The 18,987-nt window shown below is 39.9% G+C and overlaps 1 protein-coding gene across 1 annotated transcript in view; it reads right to left on the minus strand.

Moving 5' to 3' along the window:
* Positions 1 to 18,987, minus strand: part of LOC121295926 (transmembrane protein 164-like) — a 44,611-nt gene that overhangs the window by 9,009 nt on the left and 16,615 nt on the right. The window contains exons 2-3 of the mRNA XM_041221053.1: positions 17,840 to 17,889; positions 13,782 to 13,848 (exon numbers count right to left, since the gene is read on the minus strand). Coding sequence (XP_041076987.1) covers positions 13,782 to 13,848; positions 17,840 to 17,889 — 117 coding nt within the window. The remainder of the gene's footprint in view (positions 1 to 13,781; positions 13,849 to 17,839; positions 17,890 to 18,987) is intronic.

Below are 18,987 nucleotides of genomic sequence, written 5' to 3' on the forward strand. Positions count from 1 at the left end.
ACTTTTCTTTATTTATTTTTATTCCATAACAATTTGAAAATGTCAGTGCTGCCTCAATGAACAAGCCTGTCAGTAACAAGACACCTCAACACAACTGTGCATTTCAAACCAGAGCTCTCAGTATGAAGAAAAAACTAATGACCGGGAGATACAGCAACAGAATAATATAGAAGAATTACTGCAAAAATTGAAAAGTTACCGCTGCTTATTCTTTTACATTAAAGAGTTAGATAAAAACAAACAGGTCACAAAACATGTTATTTAGGCTACTGGAAATACCCACGACATGAAGTCATCCACCGCTATTAATTTAAAGCTTGATCCAGCACACACAAACCCGAGATTAACAACGTGTGTTATAAAAGCCGTGCGTGTGTCATATATATACAGTTGTACTCAAAGGTTTACATACCGCAATGGAAATTTATAATTTCATGGCATTTTTTGAACACAAAAGAATTTCAGGAAAAATCTGTTGTAGCAAAAGTTTTGCTTTTGTGGATGAGGAAAAAAGTTACAAGAAATAGATGTATACAATTATTTATTTCAGCATTTTTTTTTTTGCAAAACTCAAGAAATGCCAATTCAAAAGTATTCATACCATTTACTGCTATGACAGTATTATCCACAAGGAAATTTCAAGATAATGCAGAACCTAATGCTGGATTATAGGTGACCATTCTTACAGTATAAAAGGGTTAGCCATAGGATGATTGCTGTTAACAGTAAGTCAATGTGGTAAAAAGTAAAAGAGCTATCAGAAGACCTTAGGCAGAAAATTATTTATTGTCATAAAGCTGTAGAAGGACACAAGAAGATTTCCAAGTATTTGAGTATCCAAATTTCACTATTGTTTCTATTATCAAGAAGTACAAGACTCATCACAACACTCCCTTGGTCTGGATGAAAGAAGGTTCTTTCACCAAGAACAAACAGGAGAATTGTGAGGAAGGTTAATAACAATATGAGATTGACTGCCAGAGATATTCAAAGTGAACTGGTTGCAAACTAGGGTTTCCACTTCAGCCATAGTATTGCATGGTGAAGGTCTCAAAGGAAAAAATCACTCTTAGGAAAATGTCACAAGGACAACCAGAATTATTCCGGGCTTAAAAGGCACGTCATATGCAGACAGGCTAAAAGAATTGAATCTGTTCAGTCTTGAACAAAGAAGACTACGTGGCGACCTAATTCAAGCATTCAAAATTCTAAAAGGTATTGACAGTGTCGACCCAAGGGACTTTTTCAGCCTGAAAAAAGAAACAAGGACCAGGGGTCACAAATGGAGTTTAGAAAAAGGGGCATTCAGAACAGAAAATAGGAGACACTTTTTTACACAGAGAATTGTGAGGGTCTGAAATCAGCTCCCCAGTAATGTTGTTGAAGCTGACACCCTGGGATCCTTCAAGAAGCTGCTTGATGAGATTTTGGGATCAATAAGCTACTAACAACCAAACGAGCAAGATGGGCCGAATGGCCTCCTCTCGTTTGTAAACTTTCTTATGTTCTTATGTTCTTATGTAACTACTTAAAGTCTGCAAAACGGCATTTGAATGATGGATATGAATTCTGGTCAAAGGTTTTGTGGAGTGATGAAACAAAAAAAAAAAAATATCAAGCTATTTGGTCACTCTGATAATCATTACGTTTGGAGAAAGTCTGGTGAGGCATTCAAAAAAATACACCATACCTACTGTCAATCAGAGGTGGTAATATCCTTCTATGGGGCTGTTCTTCCTCTAATGGCACAGGAAATTTAGTTCCAGTACATGATAAAATGGATTCCAATGCATACCAAAAGATATTGGCCAATCATCTGAAACCCTCGGCTACAAAAACTGTGCAACGTTCCAACACGACAACAATCCAAAGCACACATCAAAATCTACTTCAGAATGGTTAAAAAAGAATAAATTTATATTTTCATTATGGTTTCACAGTTTCACATTTTTTCACCATTTTCCAAAGAAATTGTAGCAAAAAACAATGTCAGATTACCATATTTTCACATAGTACCACGGTTACTAAACAGTTATTTACCTCTGATTGGTTCATCCTGAAATCGCACCCGTTTCCTGAAGCCCCCCAATAGAAAACATACTCGCACGTGTGTTATATTTTTATTCAGACATAATAAAGTCTATTCGGTATTTTTTATTCATATTATTTAAAAATAATAACAACAAAAACTATTAGCAAAACAGTTTTTCATTCTCAAAAAGTCTTTGAAATAGAAAATTTTATTTTAAATAAAAATAGAAAATATTATTTGTATTTTAAAATAGGTTTCTGTGCATGGTAAAATATTTTTGTGCCCATTCCTGATCTGAAATATGTTAAGTTAAAGGCAGCTGGAAAACAGCAAGTGGAGTACTCTGCTTCTCTGGCATGGGGTTGACAGGACACACAGGCACAACTGGAGCAATCTCTCCCAAGCTTTGGAAATGCAGAACACTTGCAGGCTGATTGTGCTTGGATTGCAACAGGTCACTATGGCAACACTGGTAAGAGGTTAAGTAGCACCAGGCTAGGGCTGCATGACTTGCACAACATGTGGTTCAGGTAACTGTAACCTGCAACAGAAGACACTGAGAAAGACATCTAGTCCAAATGTTCAGCATTGAATTTATTAAGTTACTTTTAGTACTTCTAAATTTAGGACAATTGAGTGCTTAATAGTTATGGATGTTAACTAACTTACCAGAAGCAGTGCTTAGCATTTACTACAAAGCCATACCAATGTGTCCTCCTCAATATTGAAAATATATATTTTTCTTTTTAGACAGAGAAGGTTCTATTTTGCACTGTCACATTATTTCTGTTTTCAATCCAGTATTTGTTTTGAATGTTGCTAGTGCTGAATTTACTAACAACTCTCAGACACCATGCCTACTTGGTTGCCGGGTGCTTCGTTAAGGAAGTGATGAAATCATTACTATTGCAGTAATATTATCTTGACATATTTAACTTGTGCTCAATTTACAGTACTGGCATTGCTGTGCTGCTGTATAATCTACATGGATGTGGAAGCAGAACATTAAACATGGGAAAACAGGGGCATGTGGCAACCCTATTCACATTAGAGATGCAACCATGAATTATCAATGACTGATCACCATGGCTTTTATTTTGCCAGCCTCATTTAAGTCATCCTTTAATGGTCCTGGTGCCCTGTTTGGTGCCTCGTCTATCTATTACATTACAGCACAGGCATGTTTCAAGTTGTAGTTGAAGGCTTTTGTTCAGTCTCCTTTTCTTCCTTCTTCACAAAACGGTTACTATCCTTATACAATACCCATTACCTGGTGTACCTGAATATAACACCATTCTCAAAGATAGGCCTTTCATATCTTAAATCATGTCTAAACATAGCTTTTGAACAAAGACTTTCCATACCACTAAAATACGGTGTAGGCATCTCAAACGGTTTACCATAAAGTTTATGTTGTTTAGGAATACTGAGTTTATAAAGCTTTACAAAAAACAGGAAAATGTAAATGTTATTATTTTGAATTTGACAGCACTCAATAAGCCAGTTTCTAAATGACACTCCCGGATGGCTGAAGCCACAAGGCAGCCTGAGTGTGCAGTCGGAATCACCTCACTGCGCACCCTGTCCTGGCTAATTGCTGATAAAAGGGCTTAAAACCAGACTCTGCTCTCATCTAAGCAGAACAGTTCTTATTTGCTTGTTGTAACTTCTGTGCTTTCAAATCCTCTTCAGGTTTTATAGCCCTCAAAAAACCCACTTTCAGACTCTGAGGAAATGATTCAGCGGGAATCTGTTGAGACACTTCCTTTCCTCATTGTCCTGTTTCCTGTTGATGCAGGACTGCTGGCCTTGATGGAATGCCCACCCACCACCAGCGAAACAGATCAAACACTCAGGAGCTTTACTGAAACACAGGCCTCAAGGGGCGCTCTGGACTTCATTACATTAGACACATTATACCATCGGTAACGGCGATCACCGGAGCCGGACACTTTTAAACACTTAAATTCATAACGGTTTTGTGGATAGCACATTTAAAAAAATAAAAAAATAAATAATAATAATAATAATAATTAGGGCCGGGGGATTTTGTTTGTTCAGAAACTGTACCTGTTACTGCAGTAGCAGCCTGGCTCAAGGTCAGAAGTCAGTGTTCTGACATTACCAACTCATAACTGTGATGTTATCACAGTGATTGATCTCTTACACTGTTATCGCCTGCCATCTCATCACTGGTTATTGCACATTTTACCTGCTACTGATTTTATTGTACTTTATAACTGCTCTTATCAGTAATGTGATAGTCTGCAATGTGATATTTTATAATGCAATATTTTGTAATGTGATACTCTGTACTGCGATTTTGTAAAAATTGTAAGGTCGCCCTGAATAAGGGCGTCTGCAAAGAAACAAATACTCTGGATCCCAAAATCCTTAACAACTTTAGGTATATTTATAATCTCTCCTTTCTATTTCAAGTTTTAGCAAGAGTGGTAGCTAACCAACTTAATACCTTCCTAGCAGTGCATGATATATATGAAGTTTCCACCCTGGCCGTTGTACTGAAAGCGAGTGGTAAATAAAGTGCTCTTGTCATCAGATACAGGCTTCCCCTCAGTCCTTATTCTTCTAGATCTATGAATGCAGAATGTGACACTACTGATCATCCTATTGTAACTGAACGTCTCAAGAGTCTACAATGTGTTCAAATTAAGGGAGATTCTTCCTTTCTATCTGAAGTTACATGTGGCGTCCCCCATCTGTTCTCGGGCCAATTTAGTTTTTCCTACACATGCTGCCTTTGGGTGACATTCAGTTACAATCGAAGGGAGAAATCATTGAGACGCTGTCTGTAGCTTTGCACCCAGAAAAAGGTGCCTGCATATTTAAGAATCAAGATAACAAACTGGCTCTTTCATGGTTCAAAAGAGCCCTTTTGATCCTGGGCAGATGACCCTTGTATTTTGCAGGAGTTGTTTTCTACTTAAAATGATGATCTTAAAATCACAGGTACGAACCACAATCAACCCAAAAAAATTGGATATAATCCACTAAACTTTGGCTATAAGTGGCGTCACTGGACATGGCATGCTTCCAAGTAAGGGGGGGGGGGGGGGGGGGGGGGGGGGGGGTCTAACTCTTTTTATTGGTGGGAATAGAAGATTGCATTACCTGGGGGTGTAACCTGCCCTGTATATCCATGTCTGTAAACTGTATTTGTTTGGAATCCTATATCTTTCCGAGACCTGTAGACTCACAACTGCCATATTGGTCGCTCATTATTTTGCCATCTATAGAGACCTGTAGATTTTTACCTGCAGCTTTGTTTGCTCAGAATGTCATCTGCTGAAAACTGTAACTGCACTTACAGTATTGCAGATATTGCACTCTGTAATGTCTCTGGATTGGCTTGCTTCTGGAATTAAAGTCTTTTGATTGATGATTACCTGAAGAAGACTGACTTAATATTTTCACGAAGTAAACAAACTTTACAGCTGAAATGAGGAACTTGGGTGTAATTTTGGACCCAGAGCTTTCATTCGAACCGCATTTAAGGAATGTAACCAAAGTGTCATTTTTTTCAGCTTAGAAACATTGCTAAAGTAAGCCTCTTTCTTTTGCTGCAGGATGCGGAGCTCCTCCTGGGCTCCACACACTCCTGCTGGAGAGAAGCACTGGGAAGTGTCACATTCATACAGCACTCTGTGTGCTCATGTTCTGTAAAAGCTCATGGTGAAGACAGAAAGTAATGGGACTACTAATCCTGCTCCAACCTGCCTTTCTGGGGGTTACTGGTGATTTTTTAAAGTTGATTAGTCTTTCTTTGATTTGGTAAACGAACAATTCTCCTGCAGTCACAACATGCTTTTCAAGCACTGGTGTGTGTTTATTTTAGGCTTCACTGTAAGTACAGAACTAAAGAGCCAGACAGTTGCCAGTTTGATCAGGATAGATGGATATATGGGGTACATGTATGTCATGTTATGTTATTGTTTCATCTTATACTTAAATATTTGATATAAGACACTGACTGTACAAACATACATACATATATAAGTATATAGATTTAACGTGTCCAAGTCTGCTGCACAGTCGTTTAGTTTAAAGATTAAACATTTAATGTGCCAGTGACCCACTGACTTAATTTCCAATTCAAATGATTTTACTACTACTGTATGTTCTCTTTTTCCCCCCCAAGGCAGACACAGCAGAAGCTAAATGATATCAGTCTACTGGAAGCCATAATAGCAGTACAGTATTTCATGTCAGATTACAAAATGTCACAGAATGTCAGTTTTTCATTAAGTATATGGAAATATACAAAGCAGTACCTAATTCAATATGTTAATGTAACATTATTCAGCAGGCTTCATTCGACTTTATGAAGCACAATTAGTTAATTTTATAGTGATGCTAAACTTTTGGCCATAACTATACTGGAAAAATGCATATTTTGTAGAAAAGAAAAAATGCTGATGTGCTGTTTGTGCTAACCCATTCCTTTCCCTATCTCTCCACACATCTGTGACTGTCAGAATATTGCACTGATCAGCTACATCTTGTTCTGAACTGCAGCCACCTCCTCACCCCATAGCAGCACATTGTTTCTTTTATGGGAGCCCTCCCTTTTCGTTCTTATTCAGTTCGGTGTCCGATACATCTTGGTAACGGTTGCAATTTATAACGTACATTCATCATGGTTATGCCAGGCTTTGGTTCAGTCGCTATATTCAACCTGCGGGAACACACTGTCCTGTTGTCAAAGATTTATATATTCATCCATGACTTCAAACATCATCATTATTTTTATTATTATTATTATTATTATTTTGAAACGCCCAATTAGTACCTAACTACTGCAACCCGCAAATCAGGGTGACTCTAAATCAACAGACATCCTCTGCTTCCAATGCCTAGCTAACTGTCTCTCTTCACTGTGGATGTTAACAAGCGACTGAACCCTGTTGGTGAACCTTCTGTCTGGCCTGGTCTGACCCAGTCTGACCCATGATCAGTAGGGGTCACTGTGGCGAACCACCCCCAGTTGTTTTTCCGACAGCACTGCAAAAGCCAATGCAGCTCTTTACATTGGTCCCCCGCCAATACTGGCAATTGAGCGCATGACTCACCTCACACTCCACACTGCAGTGTCTTCTCTAGGTAAGCCACAGGGGACTCCAATTAGAAATGAAACTTAGTACAAGTCAAGTAGACAAACACTTTAGCTACTGTAATTGACTGTGGGATTTTGGGAAGCCTATATGCATGTTGCAAACAGCAAATTTCAGCACCTTCAAAACGTTATTCTACAGCCAAGCAGACAAGACAGCCTCCTACTCTGAAAACCAGATTCACAGGCATGTCTGTCTGCAGATGCACTCTGGATAAAAGACTTGAGTGCTGCCGACAGGAGCCAGGAGCTCCATCTCACACACACAGCACCCCTGGGCTGCCAGGAGCTCCACCTCACACACAGCATCCCTGGGCTGCCAGGAGCTCCACCTCGCACACACACACACAGCACCCTAGGGCTGTAAGGAGCTCCATCTCACACACACTGCACCCCAGGGCTGCCAGGAGCTCCACCTCACACACATCACAGCAGAGCTGCCAGGAGCTCCACCTCACACACACACAGCACCTCACGGCTGCCAGGAGCTCCACCTCACACACACACACACACAGCAGGGCTGCCAGGAGCTCCACCTCACACACACACAGCACCTCAGGGCAGCAAGGAGCTCCACCTCACACACAGCACCCCAGGGCTGCCAGGAGCTCCACCTCACACACAGCACGCCAGGGTTGCCAGGAGCTCCACCTCACACACAGCACCCCAGGGCTGCCAGGAGCTGCACCTCACACACACACACACACACAGCAGGGCTGGTTCAATAATCCACCAATAGCAATTGCATCTGTGAAACAAATGTAAAGCAGTACTTGTCAAATGTAGTTCATTTCTGTTTCTCTGTATTGACGAAAGCTGCCCATTAGTATCCATGGATACCGTCCATGCTCAGTGCGCGCGAGGGAAGGATGATGTAACCGTTGATTTTCAGCTTTTCATCCGTTTTACATAAGCTGTAATAATATTTTTCATGCACCTGGGCCGGTCCTATTGCTTCTGTGTCGGTGGAACACGCCGACATTGATGGAGCAAACAGACTTTATATTTTGAACACTTTCAACACCAAACTTAAAGAATACCCAAGAATAACTAATTAAATAATTTCAATCCCTTACACTGAAAAACAAAACCCCTGATAATAGCACTACCATAATCCCATTCTGTTCCTGCAGCCCTGACAATAACAACAGGGGTCTGGTGAAATGGTCACCCTGACCACATTGCTGCCTCTTTACCTACCAGCTTCCACTTGCTTTAGCAGCTATGGACCTGTTGTCTGTGTGTTTAAAGCACAATACCAAAGGGTTTGATACTTGAGAAACCAAGCAGCAATACTATTTCTTCCTTCTGCACAGCGTACATTATCAACTTCATTAGAGATGCTTTAGTTAATGTGGTTCTAGGCTGTGCTGTGCTGTACTGACTATGAACAAGAGTGTCTCCCCCATACACTGGAATTGTATTTCCTAACTGATTCAAAACATCTCAGTCCAGGATCAACTCTTAAGATGGTGCGCCCCATGTTCTAGGGTGTGCCAGGAGACTACAGGCAAGTAACAATTCATAATACAGTAGAACCTCAGAGTTGCAAACAGCTTGGGAATGGAGGCTGTTTCTAAGTCAACAGAAAACAAATGTGAACAAATTGGATAATAAATAAAAGGAATTATAGCCATATACACAAAAAAGGGACCAAAAGCAACCAAAAAAACTGAACAATTTTAAAATGTGCAAAAGAAGAAAAAAAAAAAAAGAAAACACACACACACACGTTCAAATGATTCGTCCCAGGGACCCTGATCATGAAAACACTCACATTCATGGCTCTCTCCTGACATGGTCCAATGCCAGAAATACATGCTTTTGAAACTCTCACTCTGCTCTTTCAAAACGGATCAGGGCTGTCTCTTACAGTGCCTGGGTAAAATTAGTTAAAAGAGCCAGGTAGCCGGCAGGATTTTTAAGATTAGGCAGACCCGAAAATGTTCATTGCAGTATCCATGTTTGCGTTATGATTACTTTCAATGCATGCTTTTTTACAGTAACAATCATCATTTATTAGAAAACACCACACAATGTACTTAAAAGTTATATATACGAGGATACTATAGCGATATAAAACAATTTTGTAAGGGTTAATCTGGCTGCTAAAAGAATTATACAGTAGTTTTTATTGTTTACAGCGACACTGCTAATATTCCACAAATTCTCTGCCTTAGCTTTTACTGTGGAGTCAAAAACTAAACTCCAGCCCTAACAAAAAATGACCATGCGTAAAATAAACTCATTATCAATGATTTGTATTGAAAATGCCAGAATTGAATATAAATCGTAAAGGCAGGAAATCTTATCTTGCAGCAACACATTTTAACTAGTCGCAAATAAGACTGCCTACCCCAGGCCCTAAATATGTTACGGCTCTGGCCATAGGAAACTAGTGTGTTCCTAACTATTAGTCTAATAGGTTGATTGAAGAAGCTAGATGGAATGAGTAATTATTAGATGACACACAGGCCGTTCAGCTAAGATGACTTTGACATGCTGGCAAATGATTTGGCACCGCAATGCATGCATTTAGACTATATGTGTCATATTCTGCGTTCACTCTTTATGCAAAAGGCGACACTAAAGGCTTGAGCTGTCAGTGTACAATTCTGTTCATACCACGGTGAGGCAAGAGGGCATCCAACAAGAATTTAATAACAGAGCATTTTCACAACTCCTGCTTGCAGCTACATGTTTATTATAGACTGTAACTGACTGAAGCTGGAGCTTTGCGGGACTTTTGCATCAGACCATAAACCCATAGGCTGGATCCTGTGATTCCCCTGGGAGGCTGAATAACACCCCATGTGTATTGCAGTCATCCACCATGAAGATACCGCACGACACCGGCTCTTGGTCAGTATAATCATAGATTGAAGGTTAGCTCTTCAGTGCTAATCAGTTCAGGACTTCCCCTTCTGAATTGTGCATATCATTCCTTGCTATTCCGGAATGTTTTGTACCAAGATGGTGAAGGTAATGTTCCCAGCTTGTTGCAATGCACTCTGGGCTTATCATTTTTGCCCTTGAAGTAATAGACATAGCACAGGATTCTTTCAAACATGTGGTACAGTTAGACAGACAGGTTTTTTTGCAAAATACCCATATAATATAACATCTCTCAATTTAACTTGAACGTCTAGTTGGTGGCAATGCACAATCCTCCTGGACGTACTCGATCCCGTCAGACACCTCTAGCAATCTTACAGGAGTCTGCACTATGCCAACTCCAGATATATGGTAGGATGTCTTTAAAAGTAGATAGCGATTCTGATAAAACAGCCTTCAAACAGCTCAGCCAAACAAGAGAGCCCAGAACCCACCAAACTGGCAGAAATGTTTTCACTGCAAACCAAATAAAAAGAATGTGCGTTTGTGCTCACATCTAGGGTAGAAACTTTCAAGAACAACAACTAAGTGTTTCATTCATATTACATAAACACAACCACTCACTTCAGTGCACAATACATTTTGACGTTGTATTAAAGTAGCGCTTTAATTGGAATCCTAAAACACTAAAGCAAACCTTACCATTAAGGTAATATACAGGCTTCCTTACATAATTACAGGAAAACTCACCTGAACTAAGTGGTCGACAGACCTTCAATACTCCTCGAGCTACAAAGAGTTACTTCATTTTTAGGGCTACAATGAAATTTCCTGCTGAATGGCCCTCTCGTTTTAAGAGCTGGAACCAGGCCTGCATAGGGATTGGTTCATTCTTGATTAAGTGCTCTTCTATGAAAGGATTCCAATCTCTCTTCCTGGCTACATTAAATACAGCTGTGTCTAGTTCTTCTAATAGAAAAGGCCCCCTGTGTATGGCGAACTGTGAATTAAAGCCCCCCCTAGACCCCTTACTGTCCGTGTTTACAGTCTATACTTTATTATTATGAACTGTGATCGTAAAACTGAATATTATCATACTGCAACTGGAGCTGTGAAAAACAAAATCAATTCCAGGAATGAAGACTGGGAAAACTGGCGACTGGGATATGCTGTTTTTCAGTTATAATAAGAATATCTCAAGTCTTTTGCTCTCTACCAGATACTTTGTACCATGCTTGCATTGCATTGCACCTGGGCAAATAGATTAATGACAAGGCTGTTATTGAGTCCTTTAGGTGAACAGGATAACATGATTACACTGACTTCTAACACTGCCACAAGGTGACACAGGATGTGGTAACATTCATGAAATGTGCTACCAAACTTATCTGGACTATACCACCTTATTTCAATATCATCAGAAAATATCCTGTGCTGTTACTGTTAACAGCACATTCTTAACATGTGTATACTTCCATGTTCCTGTCAAGGGTCTGTGGAACAAAGTGTTCCTGAAACCTTCTCTTCTATCACAAACTGGTAAAATGCAGAAACCCACATCTCTATATCCTAAATTAGTATTCAGGATTGACCTACTGCATGGGGTGCACATAACACCGACTGTCTCGGAATCAGACTGAGCCTAGGTTAGCTCTGCAGTGCTTATCAGTTTAGCACAGTTGTGTGTACACAGGTCTCCTTATCCAGAATGTATTGTTCTATGGAATTTAAAAAGGAGCACTTGTAAAGCTCCTGCTTGCAGCTACGTGCTTATTATACTGTAGACTGCTGTAACTGACAACGCTGGAGCTTTGCAGGACCTTTGTATCAGACCATACACCCATAGGCTGGGTCCTCCTATTCCCCTGGGAGGTTGAATAACGTCCTGTGTGTATTGTGACTCCATCCACCATGAAGGTACCGCCTGCCATTAGACTCTTGTGCACGAGACAGAAGTAACAGCACAGGATTTTTTCTCATGATATTAAAATTAGGTGGTTTAGTCAAACCAGGTTAGAATTTTTGGGAACATGTTTCACAAACACCTTCTCAGTACTTTTGAGAAACACTAATCCAAATGATTTTCATTGTCTGGATTCAATACACTCTTGTCATTTAATTGTTTGCCCAGTTGTAATACAATTCAAGCATGGTACATCTTAGCAAGAGCATGCAGCAGACAAAGGGTTGTAACCAGAAGGTCACCGGTTCAAATCCCACCTCTGCCACTGATTGAATCATTGTATGACCCTGAGCAAGTCACTTAACCTCTTTGTGCTCCATCCTGCAGATGAGATGTTAAATCAATATCCTAATTTAAGTGACTCTGCATGTAATGCACAATATGAAAGGCGCTTTATAGAAATCTATTATTATTATTATTAACAAGGTGCCAAGAGGGCAAAACCGACAGTGTGTAGTATTCGTTTTATGTATCAAAATATATTTGTTTGTTCTTTCTGATTAGTATTGTAGTTTATGTTTTCATTATAAAATAGCAGCAGTAACATATCATACTTTCTTGGCATTTGTATAAAACTAATTTAGAGAATACAGACTGTAAGGCATGACTTGTTTTCACTGTATTAATGAGACATTTCCATACATCACGTTATGGTCTCACATCTGGGTTTGATAAATGATGTGAGAAATCCCTGTTAATTAATACCAGCCCTTTAGAACACATTACATTGTTGCTGAGTTTCCACTTGCCATTTCTACAGAGACCAGGATAGAGTCAATTAAACCACTACAGGTGCCAAGGCTGGAGACTGGCTTGTTACTGGGAGAAAGGAAGTCATTGGCACTCTTATTTAATGTGGAATAAATACCTATTAAGGTTTCAATAGATAAGCATGCAAAATGTAATGTAGGACTTAGAAATTAGATTTAATACATTTGTTATTGATTTTTTGCATTTTTAAATAAAAAAAAAATGAAAATAAACAGAATACTCGACACCAATTGTCCTATTCCCAGCACCGCGCTATATTTATTTGTTGCTACTCACTACACTAGTATTAATATTACAGTTCCTGTCTTTTTATATAAAAGACCATGTGTAATTGGCTGTATATTGCCTCAAGTGATCTTTGCTCATGTTTTAAAAATGGGAAACAGCACAGCCCTTTGGGGTGCTTCATTTAAAGGTGTTAGAGATACAACTAGCATTGTCCTTTATTAAATATGGTGTCGCCTCTAGCTGGCTGATTAATTCTCTCATGTGGTAGCGAGTCTGGTTCTTATTAACATGAGTACACTTCCTTGTGCTGCAGCACCATGGATATTGCCAGCCTATATATGCCAATGCAGTGCTTACAGTAATGGTGCACAGTAGTTACTGAAAAGGTAGGCTACGTTATTATTGCATTGGGTGTACGTATTATACCATCAAGAGAATTCAGAATCCCATTCAGCAGCACTTAGCTGAAAGTAGAGGAAGTCAGATTACAAGAAGTCATTTTACTAGACCCTGCTGGCTAATGGATTGATCTGCTGTGCTTAGAGACTGCAGACTTCAATCTGGATGACAAACAAATCAACCAAATACCATCCAGTTTTAAAAAAAAAAGCACAACACACACCATACATTAGCCCTGCCCTGTACACTACGTTGGAATTACATCTCTTGAATGTACGTTGTTAAATGGTGCACGTGGCTATGAGGTGCTGCAGCTTTAAGCTCCCTGTATGAGTGGGCTGGAAGACACACAGGTGCCGTGGATCACAATGGCATGAAGTGTATTCATAAGCAGCTGGAAAGTGACAAACAGTATTACTCACCAGCCTGGTGTTGACAACAGGGAACAGAAGGGCCAATAGCGCTCCATTGAGCATGTGTACCTGCATCCTGGAGAAAACAGGAAAGGGCAAACATGAACAGACAGGAAATAAGCAGCAAGCACCAGAACAATGAATCAAGTGAAATACCCCAGGACCAGGGACATGCATCACCAAAAGAAAAGCAACTTCAACTATACAAAATAAGGAAAATATGATCATAGAATCCCATTTTGATCTGATTGAATGTTTTGAGTCATGCCTCATTGTTAAAGCACAGTGGGAGATAGGGCCCATTGTCCCATACGAACAGATTTAAAAGCTGTTAATCACATGACGAAAATAGACAGCAGATGTGGAATAAAATTGGGAATAAAATAAATAGTGCACTCATTTTTAAACAACTAGTAAACTATTAAAGAATTTAGAAATTAACCATTCTTAGTATTTCTCTATTCAGCTGAACCATACCATTCAATATATACTTTGGGGAGACAGCCAGTCAAGACAAGCTTTGATTCTATTTGTAATGCAAGTGTGCCTTTTGGAAATGCACTGACTGCTCAATCACAATTTCAAATACACTGAGCTAGTCAAGGCCGTCAACTGCCCACATATATTTATATTTTATACAGTTGTATTTTTGGGGGTTTATTTATGCAGCAAAGTATTATCTTATATCAACTCAGAAATGTGTATCATGTTTAAACTAGGGGTTTTATTGCATTTTTGAATAATCAATTAACCACACCTGTGGGCTTTAATAGATTAAAAAATAATTGATTGAGTCTACCTGAGTGCAGTCACAAAAACGTTTAGGTTACTTCCAAAGATATTCTATATACTAGAAGATCTTTGGTACGTCTAAAGACTTTGGCAAAAGGACAACTGGAGAGCTTCCCAGATATTTCACAATACCGATTAAAAAAAAAAAAAAAGACTACAACTTAAATTAGACTGCAAACTAATTTAATATGGTTTACATTCCATGAGTGACCATGAAACTAAACCTTGCGATCCATGATCATGGTAGGGATCAGCGGTTCAGAGGGTGCAGCAAATCGGTGGATGAGCAGGAAATGGGACAGAGATGAAAACTAATTCCACATACTGATGAAGGGGCTTCTGCTAAACTGAACGAATCACTCTAGTCATTCCAAAGGGAAATCATTATTAAAGACAACATCTGATCAGCACAAAGGTGGCAGTAAATAAGACCACAGGGGGGAGGGTTGGGAACGAGAGTAGGCCGCTCCGCTCACCACACTCGCCTGGTTCATTTGGAAATGTCAGGCGCACATGAAGAGATGTTGCTGTCCAGCACTGTTCTAACTCAACCTGTGTTGGAGTTTTTAAAACAACCTAGATTCAGTAAGACGAAGGGTTTTTTTTTTAGCATGGAATTTTAGCAACCACAACTCTTCAAGCTACATATAAAACTCCTCCCACCAAATCCAGACATTTAATACCCCATCACTAGGCTTCTAATGCTCTCCAAGATTTTCCATGAGTTTATATGAGCTGAACATACAAACTATCATGACAATTTGTATGAGCTGAACATGACTTGGGTGTGGTGCCATAGACCAAGCATGGGCAAGCATGTGAAAACTAAGCGGACCATGTTCTTTTTGTGCAGCTTAGGCAAAGTATGCAAAGATCTGGGAGGAACATGGCAGTATTCTTGTGGTTCAGTAACAAACGTTATTCTGTTGTGAACTATTTCATCTCTGGTAGAATATCCAGTACAGTAGGCCTACCAGATGCAAAGTGTATTGATTAGAAGTCCTGGTCACGTTTTAAAGGAACAGCACTTTGACTGCAGTTGGTTTCATGTATCCCAGGTTTGAACATCCCGAGGGCAGGATGAACACTACAAAGGGAAACGTTTAAGAGGATCAGCTGCACATTTCGGATTATTGCAGATTAATTTTCTCCTCCAACAAGCAGCCCGCTATCTGAGCTACAGTTAGTGTTTAAAGCACTCAGATAAAGATCGTAAGAACAATTATAGACCACAATCTCAGTCAGATTCGACTGCAATGTTTGCAAGAAGCAGAGACTGTTTTTGCCTTTAAATACAGTATTAAACATTACAGTTGAAACACAGTAGTAAACATTACAACTTACACATTTTCTACCTGAAAATGCATGAGGGGATTGAACAGCTTCCCCTCTCCACTGTGTGAAACAGCTGCTTTGTATTATAAAGCTGACAGAAACAACACAATAGTTCAGTTTTCAGCTTTTTTTGGCAACCCTGATACAATGCAATCTGAAAATAAATAATCTAATGGCATGCTGCAAGCCTTCAACAACATATTCTACCAAACCTATGCTCATGCCCATGTTGAAGGCTCACACTTACAATGAACAGTGTTAGCTGGTCCTTAACATAAAGACACACCGAGGGGACATCTTTGGAGGACTGAAGTAGATTTTTAAGCACGGCGAGACTTAACAAAACTGCAAGACTGCAGGGTTCCCTCAGGGATGTTTTCGGGGACTCTTGCAGAGGGAACAACTGGATTGCTGTTAAATTAGCTACACAGCTTTTGTTTGGCGTATCAGTTTTCTCAATAAAGATTATTTTATTCCTCTCTGGTAAGGTCCCGTTTGAAAATATTCCAGTCTTTCCCCCCAGGCCTGGGATCAGGCCTTCTCCCAGATTATTTTGAGATGTTTGGCACATGGAGTCAGAACAGACAAAGGAAATCAAATATACAGTGCTGCAGCCAGGCAGCTAGCAAGAAATTTTTTTATTGGGGGTTATTTGTTTATGGTATTGGACCGTACAGCTAGGTGCCAGCAGGACAAATGAGTCGCCCCTCACCGCCAACATGAGCTACAATGAGAAAGGCCTCCTGATGTCAAAGCATGATTACCTACTGATTTAAACTACTGTTTCTTTCACCCACGTGATTCCTGAAATGGCTCATTCTCACAGGGAATGCGTGCTTGCTCTCTGCCTCTAAATGGACTCAGTGTGGGAGGCTCACCATGCCACTGCCTCTGCTGAACCTCCTGGGAAAAGACCTGGGGAATACGGGACCTTGTGGGCTTTGATCGATTACAAAATAATTGATTGTGTCTACCCGAGTGCTGTATCAGAAAACGGTGTGCGAAAAATAACTTTTCACTCCTGCTGTATCGGCTGCGGCGCTGGCTGCGATAATCTGGTCGAGCGCTGGGCTGGGCTGTGTGCGGCCAGTCCCAGTGGAGAAGGCAGACGTGGCTAATCAGACTAGAGAGAGATTTCTGCAGTGAGAACTTCCTGAGCGACAGGGTGCTTGAGTACAAAGCCTTTGAGCTGTCAATTACAGATGAAAAGCTTCAAAAAAAAAAAGACAGCCATGTAAACACCCCTGTCAAACACTCACAGTATTCAAGAAAATAGTAAATAATTACTATTGGTACTGTTGTAACAAAGTCTCCAAGTTACAACAAAATAAAACCGCAAAGTGAAAATGTCAAAAGTATAGTGGCCGTTGTATTGCTTTTCTGTTGAGACACCTCAAAGCACTGTACATGCGAAACAGAAAACTACTCCATTTAAAACAGCAATACCCCTCCCCCAGTTTTCTGCCTATAACACTGAAACATTCAGACCTGTATGCTGTATAATTAACACGTAAGGAAATGAGGGCTCTTGCTAATTGCAGGGTTTGAGTTTACTTCTCCACTAAACTCTGCAGCACTGCCAACAGGACAAAGTCGCACACTCAGGCAAGCGCTCTGCTGAGTCTCAAAGAGGAAGACAGTCATCCTGCAAATGGTGTGTTGTAAAGTTAGTATAGATAAGACACAGGATAGCAGGAAGTTGTGTAAAGCGATTATAGCAGGAAGTCGCATAAAGCTAAGATACTGCAGTTGATGCAACATTACTTTTGAAACCCCCACCCCCCCTTTAATGTCCTTTAATCTAAACTCCAGTCAGTGTGAGGTATTCAAGTAATCTTACAGGCCGTCAACCACAGGTCATGAAGGCCTCTACTCAGAACCTGGTCAGCATGGTTTAGATTAACATTACTTGGCATTATTGGTGTCACTACAGTACTTACCTAAAGACGATTGTTGCTAGTCTGCCTGGAGGACAAGCAAGGAGGAAAATCTGTAAAACAAAGATGAGAACACAGCATGAAAGACTGTCCAGTGATCCCAATGGCAGAGGCCCAGGTGCCAGCACTAGAGCATCCTTCGCGCTGAGCTGGCAGCGATAATGATTAAAGTTACCGTACAGTATGAGAAAAACTTTCTTTTGAAATGTTTGGGGAATTAAGGCATAGCCATGTTCTCAGACAGTCCTGTAGTTACTGTACCAATGTGACCGTGTATACACTTTCAGTGAGGACGATCGCTGCTACCTGTTTAATGCATCAGGTCACAGATGAATACAGTAGGTCTTTGCTAACCTGAACCATGCATCTGTAGAAACCAAAACCTTCACATCATATCAGAATTCTGTGCTGAGTGTGGAATACATGTACAGCAGTGTTGGTATTGTTTATCCAAATGGTTATTTATTAAAAAAAATAATAATAATTAAATTGCTGACTTTGGGCAAAGCCCAAAATAAAAATTAAAATAACTTATTTCGGGCTTTGCCCGGGCAAACCCACTGCTTCTCAGGAAGAGTCTGAATCACTCCCTCTGTTCTTTCATTCCTGTTAGTGACAGGCAGACCTTTGGAACAAGGCATTAACATGAGAAACCCCACTGACACTTGCGTAGTACCATCGGCAACAGCCAGTTAGGAATACATATAAAACCTACGTCACCCTTCGAAACAATAATATTACTCGCAACATCGGAACAAAAATTAACACGAGAAACCCCACTGACACCTGAGTATAAAAAGGGCAGTATTATTAATAATGTAATAACATTCAATAATAATAATGAGTTGTATGAACAGTCCAATCAGAGAGGATGCAGTTACTGGGTGGAACATGAATGACTAGATGATTCATGTTTAACAGTGTTTATGACAAGCGATCTAAGAGTTGGAGAGCGTACTCAGAGGAGTGACAGTGTATGTACATATCTAGATTTCCGTATTTGTTTAAAATAAATTAGTCTATTAAATATTTGACAGTCAAGTCGTCAATAAAAATACATTTTTAAATATATGCGACGAGTGAATGACGCTACTCATTTAGACGGGTCAAACAAGCTCTTCAATTGTAGCTCTGTCTGTCCCTTAAACATA

This window comes from Polyodon spathula, chromosome 20 (assembly GCF_017654505.1).
Source record: "Polyodon spathula isolate WHYD16114869_AA chromosome 20, ASM1765450v1, whole genome shotgun sequence".
Lineage (NCBI taxonomy): Eukaryota > Metazoa > Chordata > Actinopteri > Acipenseriformes > Polyodontidae > Polyodon > Polyodon spathula.